The 24384-nt window shown below is 37.0% G+C and overlaps 1 protein-coding gene across 7 annotated transcripts in view; it reads right to left on the reverse strand.

The window, feature by feature from the left end:
* Positions 1 to 24384, reverse strand: part of CEP170 (centrosomal protein 170) — an 89305-nt gene that overhangs the window by 24899 nt on the left and 40022 nt on the right. For 6 of the 7 annotated variants that reach the window (XM_054162316.1, XM_054162314.1, XM_054162319.1 and 3 more), the window contains exons 8-11: positions 22049 to 22525; positions 18259 to 18905; positions 7889 to 8038; positions 1067 to 1193 (exon numbers count right to left, since the gene is read on the reverse strand). In XM_054162316.1, the coding sequence (XP_054018291.1) occupies positions 1067 to 1193; positions 7889 to 8038; positions 18259 to 18905; positions 22049 to 22525 (1401 nt within the window). The remainder of the gene's footprint in view (positions 1 to 1066; positions 1194 to 7888; positions 8039 to 18258; positions 18906 to 22048; positions 22526 to 24384) is intronic. The other variant, XM_054162317.1, reaches the window with a different exon arrangement.

Consider the following 24384-nt stretch of genomic DNA (forward strand, 5'->3'; position numbering starts at 1 on the left):
TGTATAATATTGTAAATACTGTATATTTGTACATAGTCATTGCATTCCATTGTAGAGTGTAGTTTTTGCTTGTGAATACAGCTTCATTTGCGTCTAACCAAGTTGGTCTGGCTGAAAGTTAATGCTGGGGGAACCTTCAACCCACCACAATAACTTTCCAATTCTTTAACATGAGATAGACGTTCTCCAGTTTAGCCCATTACTGCTTGCCCTATTCTCATTAGGTACCATTTCCTCTTTTCAGGAAAGAAGTGAAACATTCCTCTTATCACAGAGTGCAAATGATGTTGTTTCATTTCATTGTTGCAATACATTTTGTAATAAAAGCGAAACAAAATAATATACTTTATAACAGGTCTCTCCTGATTAAAGAGATTATATAAAGGCTGCAATGGAACTACCGCAGTGAACCATTTCAGGTTGATCAGAGAGATGTGATCAGAGTAGAAGGATCAATCTTTCAAAAGTATTCTTATTAAAACTAGCATATTGCAGGAAAAGGGAGTGGGTAATTTCAGAAGCAGGGTAAGAACGCAAAGACAGAACATCCTATCCTCCTGCTACAAACAGGCAAAACTTCTTCCCAAATGTGGACGATTTTGGTTATGACTGATGGTTTTCAAATCACACAGGTTTACTATGTTTCCAAAATAAGGAAGTATGCTATGGTTCATCTGAACAATGACTGAATAATGAATCCTAAGGTTGGACTGTTTAACAATCAATTCATTAAAACCCAATTTGGGTTCAGAAATGAGAAAGATGTAAGGAAAGAAACACTGTGCAGCCCAATCCAAACTGCATCAAGAAAAAGGGTTTTTTAATAGCAACCAGTTTTTATATCTTCTGTTTTAGTGACATTCAATTTAATATTAGTACTCTTCCATCAAGCCAAACAACTCTGTTGTAGAGGTCATTTTATGCTGTTTCTTCTAAATCACAAGAAAGAATTTTCAGTAAAGATGAGGTACTAAAAGTAACAAAGCTGTTTATGTAGATACATAACCACTCTTTTTTCCCTTTCATAGGTTTCTTCAGTTGAAATTACAAGAACAGCTTTTAATACCATTTTCTAAAGGAGCAGGCATAGATGACTCCAGTCTGATATCACCTTGGTCATGACGTGTGTGATTAGCAGCCAAACTGGCCCACTGTGATACCCAGCGTTTACTTCCAGCAGCAGTAGAACCTTCCTAAGGAAGAAAAAAAAAAGCAGAACAAAAATTACAACTATGTGATAAAAAGCAGATCTTCTTTCCAGGTATTTCCTGAATAGGTATCTCAGATACTATTTTCCTGGAGGAAACTGTAAAGAGTTTATGTCAATAGATTTTTTGAGTTATGAGCTCTAGAATGACAAAGAAACAAAACCTACATAGTTGCAGAATTAGTATATAGTAAAGAGCATTTCCTAATGCTTCATGGCTTAGTTGTTTAGGTGGGTTGGATTGGTTGATGGGTTGGACGCGATGATCTTGAAGGTCTCTTCCAACCTGGTCTATTCTAGTCTATTCTATTCTAATGCAGGTAACTTTAAAATTCCAAAACCAGTATGAAACATTGCTAATATTGTGCTAATTTTAAAAACAGGTTATTTCAGTCCTCAGTTCAGAAGAGGAAGAAAAATAGGGGGTGCATGTGCGTGTGTTCCAAAATTAAGAACGTGCTTCAGGCAGACACTTTGGAAGACACTCTCTCCAGATGAAATACAATATTTACTTCATTACAGAAAGATTACTTTAAGGACTAAAAGAGTAAGATAACTTATGATAGAAACAAAAGGAAAGGAAGATCAGATTATTTGTTTGGCCTAAACAAAATTAAAGCAGCAAAGATTAGTTTTAAACCAACCAGGTAACAATGAAGTCCATGTAATTTATATCTGATTATTTTTTTGTACCTGACCTAGAAATGCAAAAAAACCCCAAACAACAAAAAAACCCCAAACCCAAAACAACACAAAAAACCACACAACAACAACAAAAAAACCCCAACAAAACAAAAAACAAAACACCCAAACAAAAAACACAAACCCACATAACCAACCAAATCTTCTTATGTTATTATAGTTTCTAGGTTGTTTTTATTTCCCAAAAAATTATTCCTACACATAATGCAATGTTACAGTTTTATCCAATGTATTGTAGCCCTTCTTGCTCATATTGCAAAAACACAGGCAAGTGTTGATGCAGATGTATGTGCACATGCAGTCATACACATGGGCTGTACATTAAATTATGTAAACTTCTATAAATCCTTGGATAATTTATTGGACTCAAAAGAAGCAGCACTGCAAATGACAGAGGTCATTGACTATAGTTCCAAAGTTAGATCATCACAGGCATGTCAAGTGAGAAACCACAATTCAAGATCAAAAGAGGGCCATGGAGATACCAGTAACTATTAGAGAAGTTATTTCAAATATTGGCTGAAGTTCTGCTGCGTGTTCAAATCTTGGTATTTCTATTCAGAACACTGATTTTTGCATAATGCCTTTGCCACTCTGGAATTCTAGTCATTGACCAGGATCCAACTCTGTACATTTTATAAAACATTACTTAGTAGAAACAAAATACTGAACAATGTCATCTGATGTATGATGCCTTCTTTCAAATTAAAGTTTACTTAGAGACTTGAGAAGACCTGAATTTATGACCCTGAATTTCTCCTGATTAAATGAATTACCCTGATTAATGAAAACAAGTGCAACGTCATGAATCCCTTTCAGAATACTATGAATATAGTCACAGAGATCCCAGATCATTTGTTTCAACTCTCATACACATTTTCACATCATGAACTAATTTCTTAGAATGAAAACATTCTAAAATTTGAGTCTAATAACAGGAAAGGAAGGCAATTCAGTGTTCCCATTATTTATTGGCATTTCTGAAAACAATGCAAGGAAAAGGGTGCCAGGAGGAGTATTACAAAAAAACCCATGCAAAAATGTGCAGACATTTATGCATTAACAACTACTGCTGAAGCCTTCTTTTTCTTTTGTATCTCTAGACTTCCTTTTCTCTATTTCTTGCCCATACTAGTGAACTTTCATCTTTAAAGGAAAAACTAATTACAGCCAAAACTAAATATGATCGATGTCCCAATTATCTTTGGTACAGAACACCCAAGCTTATTCTTTGTGTACCACAACCAATTTTAGACATACAGATATGACATGTATTAGAAATCTGAGTTCCACTTCACAAGAGGTAATTATATTGAACTTGCAGATTAACTGTATTAAAGCAACATTTAAACACTGCCAAAAAATGTCTTCTACATAGCAGTGGATGTAAATTTATTTTGCCAGCTCTCTGCAAATACAAGGACAAACAACAAAGCTCTGAAAAATCCTCTGCTCTGGTGAGACCCCAGTTGTGGAGCCCCTATTACAGGAAAGATCTGGACATGCTGGAGCGTGTCCACAGAAGGACCACGAGGATGATTAGAGGGCTGGAGCACCTCTCCTATGAGGACAGACTGAGGGAGTTGGGGCTGTTCAATCTGGAGAAGGCTCAAAGGAGACCTAGTTGTGGCCTTCCAGTATCTTAAGGGGGCCTACAAGAAAGCTGGTGAGGGACTTTTTAGGGTGTCAGTTAATGATAGGACTGGGGGAATGGAAAAAAAGTAGAAATAGGTAGATTCAGATTGGATGTTAGGAGAAAGTTCTACATCATGAGGGTGGTGAGAGACTGGAATAGGTTGCTCAGGGAGGTGGTAGAAGCCTCATCCCTGGAAGTTTTTAAGGCCAGGCTGGATGTGGTTCTGAGCAACCTGATCTAGTGTGGGGTGTCTCTGCCCATGGCAGGGGGGTTGGAACTAGATTATCCCTGAGGTCCCTTCCAACCCTAACAATTCTATGATTCTTCTAATAGTAGCTTAGGCACATCCCAAAGGTGAAAGGTGTATTAAAACACATTTAAAAATGTATTCAGTTATCCCAATTTTCTTTCTATAACCCACATCACTTTGCATCTTACAGGCAATCTTTCAACTCTTCTCTTGAATACCAGAAGGCATTTCCTAGTCCTTCAGAAAAGCTGGGTTTGCATAAGAGACCAGCCTTGTAACTTCATGCTTTTCCTCTTATTTATCACATACAGAAACTACATTGGCTTAACAGATCTTCAGAAAATAAATCAAAAAAATATAAATGCATGCCAATGTGCTGAATTAAAAAACAAAAAAAAAAAAGGCAAGCAGTCTTTTCAGTCAACTCATAAGAACTGTATTACGTCATCCTTTTGTTAACTGAAGTGCTATCTTGAAAGCAGCTCTTTCAGTCCTTCTTCACTCTACCTGCTTCAAAACCATATTCCTCCAGGACTGATGAGGGGATTTTTCCTTATTTCCATACTAAATTTTATTTACAGCCAATGTTTTCACATTTGTTTCTGGAACAACACTGACATCTGTGTCAAATAGTTCTTTATGTCCTATTGCATTTTACTGCTCTCACACTGTAACCTCCAGCAACCATGCCCATCTCCACTACTACTTTGCTAGACAAAAATGAATTGTATCAATTCATTTGTGTAAGGTAAATTTCCATTTCCTTGACAATCTGAGCAGACTGCTTTCTATCTCCTCTACTCTTGTATTCACTCATAATCAAGAACAGTAATAATTATAGTGCTAGTATTTCAAAAGAAATTTCATTAGCACTTTCTACCACAGAGACAACACTGCCTTTTTCTAACAATACATTTTCCGAGGTATCCAAAGATCATATTTGTCCTTTCACAGCCATATGACATCGGTGACACAATCATCATATGATGCAGTATAGCATCTAAGTTTAAATAAAAAGTATCAAACTTCAGACTTAATGGTCTGCTCAACAGCAGGACAGAAAATGAACCTAATTAGAGAAGACAGACAAAGGAAATATAGCTTCTAAATACACACAGCGGCTCTCCACTTCTAAGAAGCAATGTAGCAAACATTTACATGAATGTAGTTATTCAGTATTCAGAATGTCAGCAGCATTATCTATCTTCAGGGGGAAAGACATGAAACAGATATTCAGAACAGGAACAGAAACATTGTAGTCACTGATGACCCTGCAAATGTAGAACCAGGTTTCTAACTGTGCTGCAGTCTTAACAAAAAATTTCAAAAACACCCCAAACCAAAGCCAGGTGTGTCCTTCAGAAGCACACCAAAGACAACATTGATAAACCATGTATATTATTGAAGAACTGTGTTTAGCACAGGTAACTTGCCACTGAAAATTAAATAGACAAAGGGACAAATCAATAGCCCAATGTCTGTTATATTTTTATTAACCAAGCTCACATTTTAAGAACATATAATAACAACCATGCTGTCTTTGTTCTCTGTCTCATGTAATTCTTTTTCTTAAATCACATGTGCCTGGGTTGGCCAGCGACAGCTTATAATGAAGAAAATAAAAACACATGACTATTTAAATGGATGGATTAAGAATTTTTACTGCTAGTTGCAATGATTGAAAAGGCAAGAACCAGTGCATGCAGGCTCAGTCCAGCTGTGCCAGACATTCACTCTGCATTTTATTTAGTCTTATGACATATATAGAACTCTGAATTACCAAAGCTTGTCATATCAAAGGAATAACCAAGAGTTTCTTTCTTACAAAGCCAGGTTTTTAGGTTCGTCCCAAGCACATATTTAACAATACTTCACAAGCCTTGTAAAGTTAAGAAATTTAAGTCCTAAATAATTTTTCAACGCCCAAAATCCATTTTTATAAGACCTTCATTATTTCTAAAGCCATCTTTTCCATCTTTCTGAATCAAAGTATCTTAAATTTTTATTAGTCTCGCTTTTCCTATGTCAATCATGTTCTGAATTTACTTCAATTAACTGTGATGAGCAGCTGGGAACAATGTCCACTCCCTATCTGAGTGGATTCAAGCCTAGAACATTGAGTGACCCTTAAGTTACATGACTGTTTAGCCAAGATCTTCAAGAAGGTTCATTAGATTATGATCTGCAGCTCAGTAACGCAGTAAGTCTTCAAAAAGTCACAAGCAGACAAGTTTGTATGTAATATGAGATAAATATGTACTTTACAAATTAAACACATTTGCCTCTCCCTTTCCTAATGACAAAGTAAAATGAGCTTAAGTTGTGGCAATAAGACTTTAAATATTAGAACCTTCTCTCAATAGTTATCCTCATGATTGTTTTCTTATTATGATACTAGAAAACATACTTCTCTTTAATTATTTTCTTTTTTACTTCTACATATGTATCAACCAGCTTCTTCTGTTACCTTTCTCTGGTAAACTTTTACCTATCTTCACCTGTCCACAACTCTTCTTACCCTAATGCTTGCTATATTCATGTTGCTTATCTCAGTTTTGCTCCTTTAGTTCCTTTCCCCCCCTGTAAATTCAGACTATGCCAAATAACTCACTCCTTTCCCAATATACAAAGACCTATTCAGCAAAGCATAGACAGTAATAAAAAAGCGTAATTCTTTTAAATTCAACCTAAATCAAAGTGAGTTTTAGTATGCCACCCCCAGAAGGATTCTTAAACCTGCCCCGTGACTGTAGATGTCATCTCAGTCTTCTGAAGTAACCCTGTTGTTTGCAAAATATAACACCTGGAAAGGTCAGCTACGTTCATAAAATTAATCATATATTCTTCTTCTGCTTATGAAATTATAGAAAGAAAAATTATTAATACTTTTAATAATATTTAAAACTGATACAGCATAGGAGGCTGAATGTGGCAAAAGGCATGGAAAAGAAGAAAAGACTGTGGTTACAAATCCATGCACAGAAGCATGGTGACAAAGTTTGTTAAATTCTTCCACCACGTGCTCATGCTTTATGGCAATAATTTACTTGGAAGTAGTAACCTTAGAGAAGCCATTCAAAGAGATTTATCCAAATACAGTAACATACTTAGTATATCAATACTGCCACAGTAGCTAATACGCAACCAAAACAAAGCACATCTGCTCTAGGAGAAACAAGAAGCCTAGATACCAAACCAAGCAGGAACACAAAAGTTATACTTTAAGCTCTGGGTGTATTCCAGAAAATTGGCTTCTTTATAAATTTTGTTAATTTACAAGATCATACTTCAGAATTAATGTGGTGTGCTTTGTTACCGTCACCAGATCAATTCTGCTCCAGTGTGAGCCCATTCTGTTCCGAACACACTTCAAGTTAGTGAATCCATCACAACCATTTCAGAATGTCTTGTAAGATTTCAATGTGCAATACGATTAACATCTAGCTTGTGTGCATATTCTGAGCCATATATAAAGAACAAGCATTTTTCTTTGCCTAATCTTGCACCAACCAATTAAATTATACTGCTTCTGAGTAAACTAACAAAAGTGACTTCTCATGAGTACCATCTCCCTTGAGAACTCAAACCGTGAATATAAAAACCTGAAGTCCTCTGGCTTCAGAAAAAAAAAAATCTGAAATGTGCTTGGCACCAATTTTTTTTTTTCTGCTGACTTTGTATCACACATTAAATGCATACCTCTTATTGCTGAATTTTAATATAGCTACTCACTTTGGGCTATAAACCAGTTTTCCCTCAGTTCTGCTGCGTAACTTCCAAGAAGTGTACATTGTGCAAATGTTGTGTTGCAAATACGAAGTTATAGGGAAGTTCCTACTACATTTCCATTACACTAGGGTTAGTGCACAAAGAAATGTAGCAAAGCTTGAAACATCTTCACAAGGCAATGTGCCTGTGTCTGATAGTGAAGTTTTGATAATGCAATAAAGACCTAAGAAAAATAGAACACTTATAGATCTGAGCTAATTTTTTTCTAGGCAAGGTTTTGTTTGTTGTTTTACACTTACTGGTTACTTATTAGTGCTCTCTCTTATTGGAAGAAAAAAGATGACCATCAAAAATTAAATTCTACCTCTGTGTCAAGAAATCCAGTTGTACTCAGTGGTCTTTTTTCTTCCAGCACTATTGTAGTAGAATTTATAGCCCAATCTTTTACTAAATCTTTCTGGTTCTCGTTGATAACAGGCCTATTATAATCCTGGCTGTCATCCACTCCAAATACCTGAAAATGAAACAAACCATTACATACATTAACCCAATACCATCCTGATAAAGTGTTTGATGTTAATGGATGGATGGTGGCATGCTGAATAGTGAGTTCATATAGGTTTTGTTGTATTACATGTATCTGTCATCTTGATGAAATCTACAAACTAAATACAAGAAATATCTACAGCAATTTAAAAAAGAGCAGAAATCTATGTCAACACTGTGAAAAATCAGGAACTGCTAGCTGGAATGGTCAGATATGAAAAAAAAAAAAAAAGAAGACACTTTGATGAAAGAAACAAAAGGTAAAGCCAACATCATTATAAAAAACATTTTACAGCCCAATTTCCCAAGTAAGGAAAAAAAAAAAAAATTGGAACCACCAAGTTATCAGATTTTTGCTATTACCTAATGAAAACAAGAAACACAAATACTTACATCTGCTACTAATATGCTTATGGAACTATTTACCTAAAACAAAATTTCAGTTTTTAATTTGATAGGGACTCATCAAGTGTTAGAAACCCACCAGGTATCAAAAACCATGACATGTAGGCTCACCTCATTCAAAATATAGTTCTTCTAGTACTGTTGCCTACTGGTATTTATATTAATCCATTCTGCTTGTGATAGAATAATTTTCCCATCACATTAAAAAAAAAAAATGCATGTAGAGAAAAACACTAGGAAAATGTTATTACCAAGTCAATTTAGTAATAAAGACTTATGCAGGAGAAGCAGCATGTAATTTGTCAAAATTCTCATGAGTCATAAGTACTAAAGAATATGAACTGCTTTCAGAATTTACATATACTTCAAAGATATTTTATGGAATATTTTGCATTTTGGAAACCTAATTTGTAAAATTTATGAATCCGGCCCAGGAAATAAATTCAATAATTTACAACTTAGAATCTGCACATTAAAAAACCACACACACAATAAAAATGGAAAAACCACAGACATATTAACAATGGCTGCTAAAAAAAAAAAGGTTTATTTTAGGGAAAGACAAAGAAAACAAAGACATTACTTTCACCGATGTTATCCTCCTGTAAAAAATGATGCAAGTGCAAAACAGAGAAAGAAATACAGAATTATTTCACTCCCTGTCTTCTAATTCCATTTTGCACTGCAAAGCTAGAGAGGCCTGGTTTAGCAAAATTCTGAACAAGGTTAGTGTATTTAAAATGGATTCACCACTAGGTGGCCACAAATCACAGTGGTTTTTAGCATCTGAGACGCAGCTGAGGAGGGTTAAAAAACAACACAACCATCAACTGGGTACTGTATAATTCTAAATGCCCAGAAAGATGTTGCTATAGCATTTATACATTTATAACTGAGGAAGCTTTTTTAAATGCATTAGAGTGGTATTTTTCTCTTGTGTGAGAAGTGTGCTTTCTGCAATTCTATGATTCAGAGAATGCTACCCAGTTTTCAATGAATACATAAATCATGTCTCGCTATATTCTTGCACAAGGTGCTTAGGGGTATTAATCAGTATTTCTTTTATTTAAAAGAAGGGTGCCCTAACTTAAGTTTCCTGTTTAATGATAGTTTTGATTTATGGTGTTCTAGATGTTTTTGAAGATAGAAACTAGCTATTTCCCATTGTCTCCTTTCTTTGACTATATTGCTGTCATCATCATAGACCATAGGATGTTAGAGGCTGTAAGGGACCTTTGAAGATCATTGAGTCCAACCCCCCTGCCCGAGCAGACCACAGAATCTAGTGCAGGTTCCACAGGAATGCATGCAGATGGGTCTTGGAAAGTCTCCAGAGAAGGAGACTCCACAACCTCTCTGGGCAGCCTGTTCCAGTGCTCCGTGACAGTCACAATGAAGAAGTTCCTCCTCATGTTGAGGTTGAATCTCCCGTGCTATAGTTTATATCCACTGCCCCTTGTCCTATCACAGGGTGTGAGTGAGAAGAGCCTGGTACCTCCCTCTTGACGCTCAGCCCTGCAAACACTTTTTTCCTTGTGGCTCCATTTTACACTTTTTATTTAAAATGAATTCTGATTTTATTACAAAAGCACCCAAAAGAAAATATTAATTCAACGCTTCCATATTTAATCAGGACTAGAGGAGTAGATTGATGCCTGTAAATTGCTTTACGTTGTCACATTCATTTACCCTGTCAAATTCCTTTTATCACAAACAATAGCACCTAAGGCTTCTTACTCTGAGTCTTATCTTTTCCAATACTGAAGTCTTATTTGAGCAAATTTTGTTACTCTTCTTTATGACTGAAATTACTGCAAAACCAAATTTAAGCATTTCCTATTTCTTTCTGTGAAAGGCAATATGGGTAGCAGTATCATAGTATCAGTCAGGGTTGGAAGGGACCGCAAGGATCATCTAGTTCCAACCCCCCTGCCATGGGCAGGGACACCAAGTAATAAATTTACCTCCTAATACTGCTCCTAATGCCTCTCTCTATATAGTGGGGATCTTAGAGGCCAGGAAACAGACATTAATACTGTTTTTAAACAGGTATCATTTAAAAATGAAACTACCAGAGAAAGGTATTTCCAAGCTAACGGCTTCCCATAAGCAATCATTCTGGGAAGTTTAAAGTTTCCTTCCCTGATCTGTCCTATTATTGCTTATTTTTATGAAATGACGTTTTAGCAGAAAGACCAGATTATTACATCCTGAATGCTTCATTTCATAAAGTTAAAAACAAAACACCCAGGATATTAATTTTCATGCAATCCCTGAAACCTGACTGACAGGAAAAATCTCGGTACTGCACTGATGCGCACCACTACAAGGGGTTCCTGCAGGGTCTCTGCCCACAACTATAGTGGTGGAACTGTCAGAAACATTGTCTAAATTGTGGTGATGGTATTTAAAAATAACTACTGCTATGAAGCATGGAACAATTTCTGTCACAAATCAGCACATTTTGAATGGCAAGGGAACAACAACAAAGCTGTAGAAAATCAAGCCCCTTATATGAAATGTAGTCAACATACGTTTAATCCAACCAGCTGACCTTTTAAGCAAATGGATAATCAGACTGCATACAGTTTTGGTCCCTCCAATACACTAACTGCTAGACACTGTCTAATTGGAAAGAACTCTGCAGGGGCCACCAAGATAGTCAAGGCTGAAGTGTGTTCCCTGTAGGGAGGAGTTTGAGGAAGCTGTATTAGATCAGTTTGCCAAAGGCTTTGGGGGGTGTTTAACGGCAGACTCCAAATACCTGTGGGAGTGTATCAAGATGCCCCCAGACTCTTCACAGTGGTGCATGGCCAGAGGACAATATAGGTTTAGACAGGATATAAAGTAAAGCATTTTCACTCTGGGGACAGCCTAGCATGGTTGTCTAGTCTCTCTCATTGTAAGGTATTAAGACGCAAATGGATAAAGTTCAAGGCAACTTGTTTGTCCTCAAAGCTGACCCTACTTTGAGGAGGAAGATGGACAAGAGACCTCCTAAGGTCCTTTCCAGCTAATATGATCTTATTATTTAGGATCACTGTCAATGAGGATCATAACTCCATACCTGCTAGCTCAAAGAGTCAGTCTTGTGAAAGCCCCAAGGTAAATACAAAATTTCTCAATTGCAGAAATGCCAACACTATGGTTGACATATAATGAAGTCTCCTAAACCAGCATGGAAAAAGGGAGCTCCTCACACACTCTCTTCAATTTCAAAGCAATAAATGGTAAGCTCTCCAAAGACACCCCTGTGATAAGCCATTTACACTCTGGTTCCACCAGTAAAACAAAGGGACAAAACAGGAGGCTAAAAATATAGCAAAGCCCAAAGCATGATGGATGCTGCTACTCACTGGAATGCAAACTCAGCTTGAAAAGTACAGATGTAAAGTACAAAATAACTGATGGCAAAAATATTGTACCTTGATGTACGTACTGATAAACTCCATCACTTTATCTCAGTAAGGGTTTTTCCAATATTGTAACTAAGAGTAACTTTATCTACATAAATCAGTAATTCTTAAAATTCTTTATCCCAGTATACAGTAAATTGGTTGTTAAAATGAGAATTACTCATCAGATAGAAAAGACAAAAGGCAACCATTTTCTTCCCACCTTTGAGAAAGCATGGTGAGTCACAATACAATGCCTAAATTCACTTTGTGCTTAGCTACTGCCTGAACTGTGCTTAACTGTGTCGCTTCTGAGAACTCTGATTTTAATAGTTTTTGTTTGTTCTTGGCAGGTATCCTAGCCATCCCAGGCAAACAGACTGTGATCTCTGCAGGATATATCTCATGAATAGCCATGGATTTTCACAGGAGCTGTTCATGCCATGTTAACTATATACTGAAGATACAGAATCAGATGCAAGATGCTCTGGTACAAAAAAGGTAATAAACAAACAAAAAGAAGCAACAGGCCAAGTCTAGTAACTTCATATTACCAGATGCCAGTTACATATTTACATGCATACATATTTTGCACCTGTTTGCCACAGCAAATAATTTTCTGTAGAATTCCAAATTCAAAAAGAAACATTATGTTTAAAGATTGTAAGGTTCCTCCTTACAAAAGGAAAAAAAAAGGACTAGAAAAAGTTTCTGAACTCTTGACAAAAGTTATACACTTAGAAAATTTGATAGGCTCCAACTGTTCTAGTGCTTTTTCAGCCCTGTATTCATAAAGTACAGTCATTTTGCAACAAAGACACTCTGAGGGGCTAAAAGGCATTCCTTCTTACAAAACTGTTGAACTCAACAAAAGCAATTGAACTCAGAAGGTATGAAAAGATGGAAAACCTGAAAGTAATTTTCTGAAAATACATTTACCTGTCTTTGTTCCTTAAACAGTCTGTGAAACATAGTGATATTCCCCCCACCCCCCAGACCCCCCCCACCCCCTTACTTCCTCTTCATGGACATTTTTCAGGTAGTTTAGTTTTGTAATACTGCAAAAATGTGCCAAGAAATAACTCCATAACATGTAAGTCAACAATAGGAGTTACATATATATTAAGTATTGTAGTGAAAAAAACATTTCCTCTCCCTACTCCATTTGCACTACAAATGTAAAATTGGGGATGAATATAGTTTTAGTCCAGAACATGTGTTTTCTAGTAAACGTTAAAGATGTTTTAAAAACTTTGGGATTTGGCATACAGCTCCATGTTTCAAATACCAATCCCTGCTGTGCACTGCACACTGTTTACAAGTGATGGAAAAAACCTGAAGTAGTCACTACTTCTCATAGAACTAGACCTAAATCCAACCTTAACAGTGAAAGAAAATACCTACTTAGGGTTTTTTTATGAAAGTACACAGTCCTTGAAAAACACATTAACCAGTAACATAATATGGTACAAAGAGACACACCTTGGGAGCAAAAAGAGTAAGGAGAGACAACTTTATTCCTGCTTTTCAGATTAGATTTCCATTCATATACATACTATTAAAAAAATAAATACAAAAGATTAAAAAGTCAAAACAAACTGAAATTTCAAGTATCATGGGCAGAAAGATGCAGAAAATGGAAAATTTGATGTCTGTATGAACACCAGCACAGCTTTCCCTTCTAAACTGTTATTCCAAACTTGTAAAAAGGAGAACAAAACCTCTCTTATGTCAATAGAATAACTGATTATCTGCTATGAGAAGAGTATACATAAAATACAATTAAAGATGATAGCATCCACATTAAGAACAAGGTCATTACTACTGGGGCATATCTATCCACACAAAGACTTTAAAACAGCATCCTTCACCAATTTAAAAATAAATAATCAAAACATGATCTAAAATACTAACTTTTTTTTTGGAACTAAAGAAAACTTTATTTAAGCCCAGCATTTCCATATGTGTATGATTTGCTGTAACATTCCCTGGCTTAGCTATGATGATAAGTGAAACAAACTAGAGCCTATGCTTTGTTCCTTCTATTGTCATACACACATAGCAGAGATTAACTCTGCTGTAGAATCATAGAATGGATTGAGGTGGAAAGGACCCTCAAAGGTCATCTTGTTCAACCCCCCATCAGTAAGCAAGGACATCTTTAACTAGATCAGGTTGTTCAGGGCCCCATCAAGTTTGACCTTGAATGTCTCTGGAGGGGAGGCCTCCACCCCATCTCTGGGCAACCTATTTCACTATCCTCATTGTAATGAATTTCTTTCTTAGCTCCAAGCTAAATCCACTCTTCTCTAGTTTAAAACCATTGCCTCTTCATCCTATTGTTACATGTCCTTGCTAACAGTTCCTCCCCAGCTTTCTTGTAGGTCCCATTCAGGTACTGAAATGCTGCTATGAGATCTCCCTGAAGCCTTCTCTTCTCCAGGACAAACAAACACTTTCAGCTTGTCTTCATAGAAGTGCTTTGATCATCTTCATGGCCGTCCTCTGGACCTACTCCAGCAGGTTCATGTCCTTCCTGTGTTGAGGACTCCAGAAGCAGATACAGTACTCCATGTGAGGTCTCACCAGAACAGAGTGGTACAATCATCTTTCTTGGCCTGCTGGCCATGCTTCTTTTGATGCAGCACAGGACAATTCGCCATCTGGGCTGCAAGTACACGTTGTTGGCTCACATCCAGCTTCTCATCCACCAGAAACTCAGGTCCTCTTCTGCAGGGCTGCTCTTGATCTCATCATGCCCCAGTCTGTATTGGTACAGAGGATTGTTCTGACTCAGGTGCAGGACCATGCACTTCACCTTATTAAACTTCATGAGGTTCTCCTGAGCCCACTTCTCCAGCCTGTCTAGCTCTCTCTGGACAGCACCCTGCCTTCAGTCATGTCAACAGAGCTAGCATTCTTGCTAAGGGTGCAGTCAATCTCAGTCTGTATTGTTGATGAAGATACAGAACAACACTGGTCCCAATATGGACCACTTGTCACCCATCTCCATGTGGACATCACGCAGTTGACCACTACCCTTTGTATGTGACCATCCAGTCAATTGCTCATCCACTGAACAGTCCACCCATTAAATCCATCCCTATCCAGATTAGAGAGAAGGATGCTGTGGAGGACTGTGTCCAAAGCTTTACAGTAGTCCAGATTGATGACGTCTGTTGGTTTTCTCTTGTCCACCAGTGTAGTCACACCATTGTAGAAAGTCACTAGATTAGTGAGGCAGGACTTGCCCTTGGTGAAGCCACACTGGCTGCCTCACATCACTTCCCTGTCCTTCATATGCCTTAGCATAGCTTCAAGAAGGATCCATTCCATGATCTCCCATGGCACAGAGGTGAGACAGGTTGGCAATTACCATGGTTCTCTTTTATGGGTGTCATGTCTCTTCTGGTCACCAGGGACTTCACCTGATCTCCAGGACTTTTCAAATATCATGCAGAGTGTCTTTGCAACTGCATCAGCCAGTTCCTTCAGGACTCTGGGATGCACTTCATCAGGTCCCAGATTTATTAATAGTCAGATTCCTCAGGTGGCCCCAAGCCTGATCTTCTCTTAGTGGGAGGGACTTTACCTACCTTATCCTCACCTAGCAGTCCCTCAACTCGGGAGGCGGGAGGAGCGAGGTTTTTAGTTATTAAATACATAGTAAGTTCTACAACATATTTCCATTCAGTAATCCCCTGAAATGAAAATGGCTGAACAACTAAAAACCCCCACACAAAATAAACCAAAAAAAGACTCCCCAAGAAAACTGATGAGCTTGCAAACAACTGAATTGCTTTTTATTTACTGCAATACCCTCAAAGTGTTTCATATTCCAAACACATCAACTACTATTTGCACATTCATTTATTAAAACTTTAAACTGGTAGTAGTTTGCTTTATTGAAGAAAGGAAATTCCTTAGCCTGATGATTTTCAGTCTTTTTATATCATGAGGAAGAGAAACTCCAGAAACATCATTTTGAATTCTTTCATTCACTGATGTACTTACCTAGGAATATTAACTTTTAACCTGATATGACTGCTAAGAACAATTTCCTTATATTAGAAGAGTTTTGCTTTAAAGAATGTACAACAGAGAAAATTGACAGCTCTGTAAATAGAAAGCAACTTCTAAGTGTTAACAGAAAAAAGCATTGAATCTATCTAAAGGGTGGGATGGTTAGATGTGTTGATAGAAAAGATAAGCATACATCATATATTCGTTACAACAATAGCAGAAGCATTCACTCAGTCTCTGAGCACCAGGATTTGAAAGAAATAATGTCAAGTTACTAAAAAATGAGTCAGAAGTCCTAGAATGTGTGTTTGGGAGACAATTTTGATAATACAAGACAGAGTTTAGTGGGTGTGTTTGTGTTACTTGTGAAAAGCACCACTGGATCCTATGTAAATGCACGGATATTATGCAGATGGCATTCTCACCAGCTGACTGAGAAGACAGAGTGGGCAAGAGCTGAAGGCAGCATCTGTTTCCAAATTATAACCACTATCTCTACAATTGCAGCTCTGAAAACTCTTTCCATTCAGAAATGCCATGAAATGAAATTTGCTTAACTAAACACAATCAAAAAATCTGCTAAGCCATACCCATTTTCCTACAACTGTAGTCTTCCCATTTTGACCTGTGTCCTGGACGCGTACATGTATGCATACTGTATTCTAAAAGAGAAACAACTAGGAAAACTTCTTACAGTGACTGCCTCTGTCTCTGCCTAATACCAATGCCTGACATGTCTCATAATCTATACAACATTTTTGTTTGTTTGGGATTTTTTTTTTTAGTTATTAATTGATAAAATATATTTTTTTAGTTACTGTTGAAGAAATTTGTTTTGTTCTAAGAGACAAAATAGACCAATTCAAAACAGAAGTGACCTCTTCAAAATTTGCCACAAGGCAGATACTTACTTCCTCTGACTACAACTGACTAACTTTAACATTTATGAATAAAGCCCAAGTAACAGCATAGAATATAAGAATAATTATTATTTTTCCTGAATCTTATTAAATATTAGACAGTAATAATTCTTTAAAAAGTAAATAAATTGTGTATTTGCAAATGTAACTTTTTTCTGGTTCCCAAAGAAAACCTGATGTACAACCATACTAAAAACAGGACTAATATGTTTTGTGATACTACTTAATTAAAGATTTGTAACATAAGAATTCAGTGTAGATACCTGTAGTCAAGTCAAAGCAATAGTGTTCTTTAATAGTCACTTGCTTCATCTGGAGTGCTTTTAGTTCTCTGAAGTTCTTTGAATAGTGACTCAAAGTCAAAAGTCTTTTTCAGAATCCATAGACTGTGAAACCATTATTATGATTACATTGAAGGTAATTTTCTTCATTCTAATCCTCCTCGCCTTGATGCTCCATAAACACCTTCTTTATTACATCTGGGTTTATTTTTAAGATTTCCCATTTCCCTACTATGTCATCATTTTTCTATAAAATGAAGCTAGCTTGTCTCTCAAAAAATATTTTTCAGCATTTACACAAAATTCATTCTAAATGAATTGGAAAAGTTTTAGATACACAAAAATCAATTCTTAAATAATTCTAGTTAAATTCTCCACAAAACCCTCTAAAATTAGATTATTAGCATTCTATAACAATATATTGTGTAGAAAAACACAACAGAAAAAAAAAAAGAAGTCTTCTTCAAGATCCAATTAAGCCAAAAGGTTAAATGTGCTTCTCCTACCCCTATCCTCCTGTTGAATCCCTAGAATTATTTGCAGTTCTTTAACTACAAATATGAATTCGTGTTGTTATTTATATTGTTACCAAGAAGCAAAACTTACTTTGTCAGGGTAAGATTCCTAGGCCTAGTGAAACATAAACCTATATTCAAACTAGGAGAATGACATGGATATCACATGAGCATTTTTTGAAAAGTAAAGGATTATTCTACCTACTGTTTTTAACGGGCACTGAAATTAAGTTACTGTTATTGAATATACTTTTTTTATAAGTATAGAGAACATTTATAAACTATTTCTACGTGAAAATTCAGATGGAACTAATTTATATACTGAAAAACCACAAGATTTTAAGAACAGGGGCATAAAAAGTCAAATCTAACAGTTCTCACAAAAATACCAGCTAACTGAATTAGCTAGTATTCTTACAGTATTTAAGTCTTAAAACACATTTAAAGTACTAAACTAAAAGAACAGTTGTGTCAAACACAAACAAATTTCAACCAAATGCCTGCTGCTGCTTTTATGATATTCCTATTACTATAGACTGGGTTAGAAACTTGGTTTATTGTGGCATTTTTCATTAGTAGAATTGAAGTGGTAGACTGTTGCCCACACATCACATATTTCTAGCATCAGTACACTTTTTAAGTTTCTCACCTTGTCAATCATTTTGCGGGCTTCCATTTCTTCAGAATTGGGATTTTCCAACTCAATAGTGTAAGTACCTTTGTCACTCTGGTCATCCTCATTGTCCTTTTCAGTAGTAGAGGAAACGTGTTGGGTTTTCAACTTTTTGTCCATCTCCTGGTTTTGACTAGGCCTATGGCCAAGGCTTCCTGAACTCCTTAACAATGCAGCCTGTAAGACAGGTAATGCAGCAGAGGGTTCTTCAGATTTTTGCTTTAGAAGTTTTGCATGAACACCATGTACTGCTCTGTGATGCGATGAGCCAGCTTGCACAGATGAAGGGGCTGCTTTCTCTCCTGAGGCAGGTTTCACTCTTTCAGCTCGCACATGAGGTGTTGGAGATGGAGATTCTGTGCACAGAGCTGCTACATTCTGAGAAAAAGAGTAAGACCGTCTCTTTCGAGGATGGTCTTCATCAAAAAATTCAATCATAAATGCAGTCTGACTCAAGCCAGCTTGCTCTTGCTGCTTTTCTGTACAATGGACTTTCTGGTGTGACTTTTTCAGCTCTGTATGATGATGCCTCAAGTGTTCTTCAAGGGCTGCCCGCTTACTGTAATGCCGGTGTGCACTAGCATTTTCTGAATCACTTTGTGTACCATCATCATGCTTATTTCCTACAAGAAAAGAAAAATATACAGCACAATGAAACAACATACAAAAAAATCAACTCAAACACATACAAAAGAAATAGAACAACTAAGAAAGAAAGAATTTCAAGTTTATTTTCTGTTTAAATTCCAATAGTTTTCGGTACCTGGCTCTGCAAATTTTGTACAACTCCTGGTAATGCGATCAATTTACTACGAGTCAATAAAACACTTTGTAATCTGACAGTAACAGCCCTGCATTTGAATTACTCTTATCAATATTCTCATCTGTGAATACTTATCCAAAAACTTCAAAAAGCCAGTATTTTACCAGCAGTCCTATAGTATGTTTCTGATTTATATGAATTCTATTACACAGCTAGTTGATTACAAATGACTACTAAAACATTCTAGGCAGGTTAAAGAGAGAGAAAGAATACCCTAAAATCATCCTTCTGGTAACTGAAAATATGCTTTGAGAACCACAGTTCGTATTGTTGGATTTCTCACACTTACAAGAGTTTATAATGAAAACTCTCTGCTGAGAATCAAAATGAATTCTTTATTACTCTGTCCAAGAAGTACAAGTTTTTCCATCATTCATTCCCCTCAGCATCTAATGTATGCATGTAAAATGGTTGTTATTACTTATTAATTCCACAAACTACTTTGAGATCTATGAATAAAAATTATGTACTTAATAAATCAGATATATGCCTATAAATAGAGTTTGTCATGATAACTGAAAATGTACGAGAAGGCTGGATACTACAGAATTACCGAATTGCCCAGATTGGAAAAGTCTTTAAGATCAAGTCCAATCATTAACCTAATACTGACAAGTCCTTGACTAAACCATATCCCTAAGCACTACATCTACATGACTCTTAAATACCTCCACCACTCTGGGCAAGCTCTTCCAGTAAAGGAATTCTCCCTAATATCCAATCTAAACTTCCCTTGGCACAACCTGAGGCCATTTCCTCTTGTTCTATCACTTGTTAATTGGTTAAACAGACCAATCCCCATTTCTGTAAACCTTCTTTCAGGTAGTTGATGAGACTGATAATGTCTCCCTTGAGCCTCATTTTCTCTGGGTGAAGCAACCCCAGTTCTCTCAGTTGCTCCTCATAAGATGTGCTCATACATAGCAAGTCACATTTGATGCAGAGTAATTTCACACGTAATGAATGTGTCTACACTTTTAAGTTTTATCTCAGTTCCTGGGAAGGAAGTTTTGCCTTCTTTGAACTCTTGGGTCACGACTTACCTTACTCATGTATAAACAGAATGTACAATTAATTTTTTTGTTCTCAAGAGAAAAGCTTTTTTTAATGTTTTCTCTCTTACGTAGTTAGGATATGCAACTCCTATCCAGTTAAATAGTAATTGCATATTGGGAAAGCTTACATATTACTTATTGAATGCATTGCTGAAATCCCAACTTACATTTCTGTTTACTATTTATTTGTTCAATGTCTCAGAAAATGTTTTGATGGTTCATATACTTCCAAATTATAAAAAAATGTCAACATCACAGTGAAAGGAACACAATTTATTTTTAGCAGTGTGACATCACTACAGGATACTCTAAGAAAAAGCTAAGGAGAAAACCCCAAAATTATTATGGATTTTTTAATCAAACTTTCAAAGTAGCTACGTGTATTCTCTACTTTCATGATTTGAAAAAGTACAAGTAACAAGTAAGAATATAAACAGATCAACAGTCAGGTACTCAGATATTTATTATGGCCATATGCACACAATAACTTGCACCTCTTTCAGATCAAAATTTATTAGACTTTGAGGAGTTTGCCAGGAAAAGCCCTCCTTATTTATCAACAGGATATTGCTAATATTTTAAAGAATGTTCAGGAATATAATACAGTATCATGGTGACCAAAGAATCCTCTGTCATGTAGCCTAGAAGAAATATTATACTATCATCTTCATGCTACCACACTGAGATAATTCTGTTTTCAAAATATTAGGGTTTTTTCTTAACTTGGAAGAGTCAGCCTTAAAGCTGACTTTTTACGAGTTAAGACAAAGCATGTTGCACTCAGTCCCAGCTGGTTTAAGAGCTAGACATGATAAAGTTGCAGAATCAAGAAAAATGGGAATTGAAGGCTTAACTCACTGAAATTAAAAACAGAAAATGAGAAAATTGAAAAAGTTCTTCAGAAGTTTTCAAAGTCTGAATGGCAGTGAAATCTTCATCTGATCATAACTACTTTCTTCTCTACTCTTCCAAGTAGAATCCAAAAGAAAGTACACTCACCAGACTTAATCTGATCATTTGAAGTGTCACTGTCAGCAGATCAATGTGCATAATCACCTGGAACTCTGTTCAGTAGCAGCATTCTTATAGTCACAATATTCTCAATCATAGAATCATTTAGGTTGGAAGAGACCTTCAAGATTATCCAAGTCCAACCATTAATCCAACACTGCCAGGTCACCACTAAACCACGTCCCTCAGCACCACATCTACACCTGACTGTGCAGGTTACAGGTGACAATTAAAAGCAACCTCCATGGAAGGAAAGGTCTGAAAATGTGCTTCAAAATGAACCCCCAGGTGCTTATTCCTGCTTCATGGTGGCTGCAAGCTTAGCATAAAAGTTGAAACTCTTGGTCTATTTCAGATTCCTGAATCAAACTTGATTTCATCATACATAATTGATTTAAGTAGAATATCTATATGATATATTCTTTGTTGCAAATTATTTTCTTAGAGCACATCAATATTCACAGAATATAATGTATTCCAAGAGCTGCTAGAAGCATAAAATGAACTCCAGAGCTTTGTTTCTAAAATGCAATATAGGTTTTTTTTTTAAAGTCATGCTTGGGAAAAAATTAAGCATATAAAATTTAACAAATGTTTGGGTGTTATCCTTTTCCAAGATTGATTTTTTATTATCTGATGTTTTCAGCTGTACTAGAGTATCTCCAATTAGAATACTTATTGTAAGATGATTTATGATTTAATTTCCTAACTTCTAAGACTTAATACTGCAATTGAATTTCCCAGCACAGATCCTCGCCCACAGTGAAGTATCTGTGATCTCAGCTGAAGTCCACAAGGGCTCAGGCATCCACTCACTCGATGCTGGTGAGGAATTGGTGCTTTCAGAAATAAGCATAGCTGGAATTATTCACTTTACCTTTCAGTCTCTTCAAGTACACCGGAACGTCACTCTTAATACTTTTGGAATCCTCCTCGGTTGGTTCCCATATCATTCTAGGAGGATTATTCTGAGCTAGCCAATCTGCTACTTTGCTCTCTGCGGCCATCATCACTGTTTGAAGCCCAGGCAGGTCCTGACCACTGGAGGAAGAAGGCTTTTTTGACTTGTGACGCTGCTCTGATGTGAATTTTGTCACATGATCTTTGATAGTTACTTTTCCTGGAGTGTTGTCATCAAACTCAATGGTAAAGGAAGCATGGCCTGCACTTGCTGCATGGGAGCTTTGGGTGTCTTTTGTTGGAATTTCATGAATAGTGCTCTCTGCTACCTGTGAAGGTTGCTGGAATTCTTTTGTAGGAATTTCAAAATAACTTGGCTCCCTACAGAAAGGATAAAGTTCTTCACTTGCAGCCGCAGATTGCTCCTCAGCTTGCTTGGCATCTGTGCCGCATCCTATTAAGAAAAACAAGAAATAGATTTCACAATACTTGGGAACTTCAGGCTCTTCAAGAAGATTCCAAACTCCTGTAAAATCCACTTGAGCAGTTTCTGGAATGAAGAGTAAGATTATGGAGAAGACTGAGCAATGTAGCTCTGGAAAAATAATTCCAGAATTACTTAGGAAAACTATTACTAGAAAGACAGCACAAGTTTTGGCTGTGAAGAATGTAAAGTGGCAAGAAGCTCACTTGGAATTTGTCAAAGGAAATTTACATTCCAAAAATCTTTAGATGATGTAAATGTAGATAATCAAGGAAAAACAGGTAAATCACTTTAGAGAAATAGTCGAGATGATAATTATTGCAATTCCAATCTATTGAGAAAAAACAAACATCAAGTCAAGGTGCCCCCAAAACAAGTGCTAGCAATCTGGCTTTCATCTCCTGCAATGGCCAGCTAGTATAGTTTGGTAAAATTCTATGGAAAGACAATTCACATATTAACACAAGCTAAACATAAATTCTGGCTTAGAATTTTAACACTGGTAAGCATTGGAAAGTGTTTGGGACTACAAACATTTTACATTTCTAGGAAGGTGAAAACAAAGGATTGAGTTAAATCCTGCTCCTCTTTTACTTGTTTCCATAATTCAGAGAGGAATAGATAACACAATCATAGGTAGAAGCATGCAGACTATTACCAAATCATGCTCTAACTGGGTAAAGAAAGCAGAATGAGGAAAAAGCATGGGGTAATAATTGCAAGTTGCACCATATAGCCTCAAAGAAGGTTAAAGCTTCTTGAAGTTGCAGCAAAGCTACTCATGTGCCTTTACACAGAATAGTAGGGGTTGGAAGGGACTTCTGGAGATCACATAGTCAATCTCCTCTGCTACAGCAGGTTCATCTAGAGCAGGTTGCACAGGATTGCATCCAGGCAGGTTCTGAATAATGCCAGGAACAGAGACTCCATCTCCTTTCTGGTAAGGCTGTTCCAGTGCTCCACCAGCCTCGAAGTACAGAAGTTCCTCATATTTAGAAGGAACTGTGTATGCTCAAGTTTGTGCCCATTACCTCTTGTGCCCAGTGACAAAACCACTGAAAAAAAGAGACTGGCCACACCCACCATTTAAGTATGTATAAGCATTGATATGATTGTGTGCCCAGGTGGCCAAGAGGGCCAATGGCATCCTGGCCTGTATTAGGAATAGTGTGGCCAGCAGGAGCAGGGAGGTCATTGTGCCCCTGTACTCTGCATTGGTTAGGCCACACCTTGAGTTCTGTGTCCAGTTCTGGGCCCCTCAGTTTAAGAAGGACATTGAGACACTTGAACATGTCCAGAGAAGGGCAACAAGGCTGGGGAGAGGCCTTGAGCATAAGCCCTATGAGGAGAGGCTGAGGGATCTGGGATTGTTTAGCCTAGAGAAGAGAAGGATCAGGGGTGACCTCATTGCCCTCTACAACTACCTGAAAGGTGATTGTAGACAGGAGGGGGTTGGTCTCTTCTCCCAGGCAACCAGAACCAGAACAAGGGGACACAGTCTCAACCTGCGCCAGGGGAGGTTTAGACTCGAGGTGAGAAGGTTCTTCACTGAGCAAGTCGTTCGTGATTAGAATGGGCTGCCCAGGGAAGTGGTGGAGTCACCATCCCTGGAGGTGTTCAAGAGAGGATTGGACGTGGCACTTGGTGCCATGGTCTAGTCGTGAGGTCTGTCGAGACAGGTTGGACTTGATGATCCTTGGGGTCTCTTCCAACCTTAGTTATACTGTGATACTGTGATTTCCACCTCGTCCCAATCTTCTCTTCTCCAGGCTAAAAGGCCCCAAGTCCCTCAGCCTTTTGTCAGAAGAGAGAGGTCCGGTTCCCTAGTC

This window comes from Dryobates pubescens, chromosome 6, assembly GCF_014839835.1.
Source record: "Dryobates pubescens isolate bDryPub1 chromosome 6, bDryPub1.pri, whole genome shotgun sequence".
Taxonomy (NCBI): Eukaryota; Metazoa; Chordata; class Aves; order Piciformes; family Picidae; genus Dryobates; species Dryobates pubescens.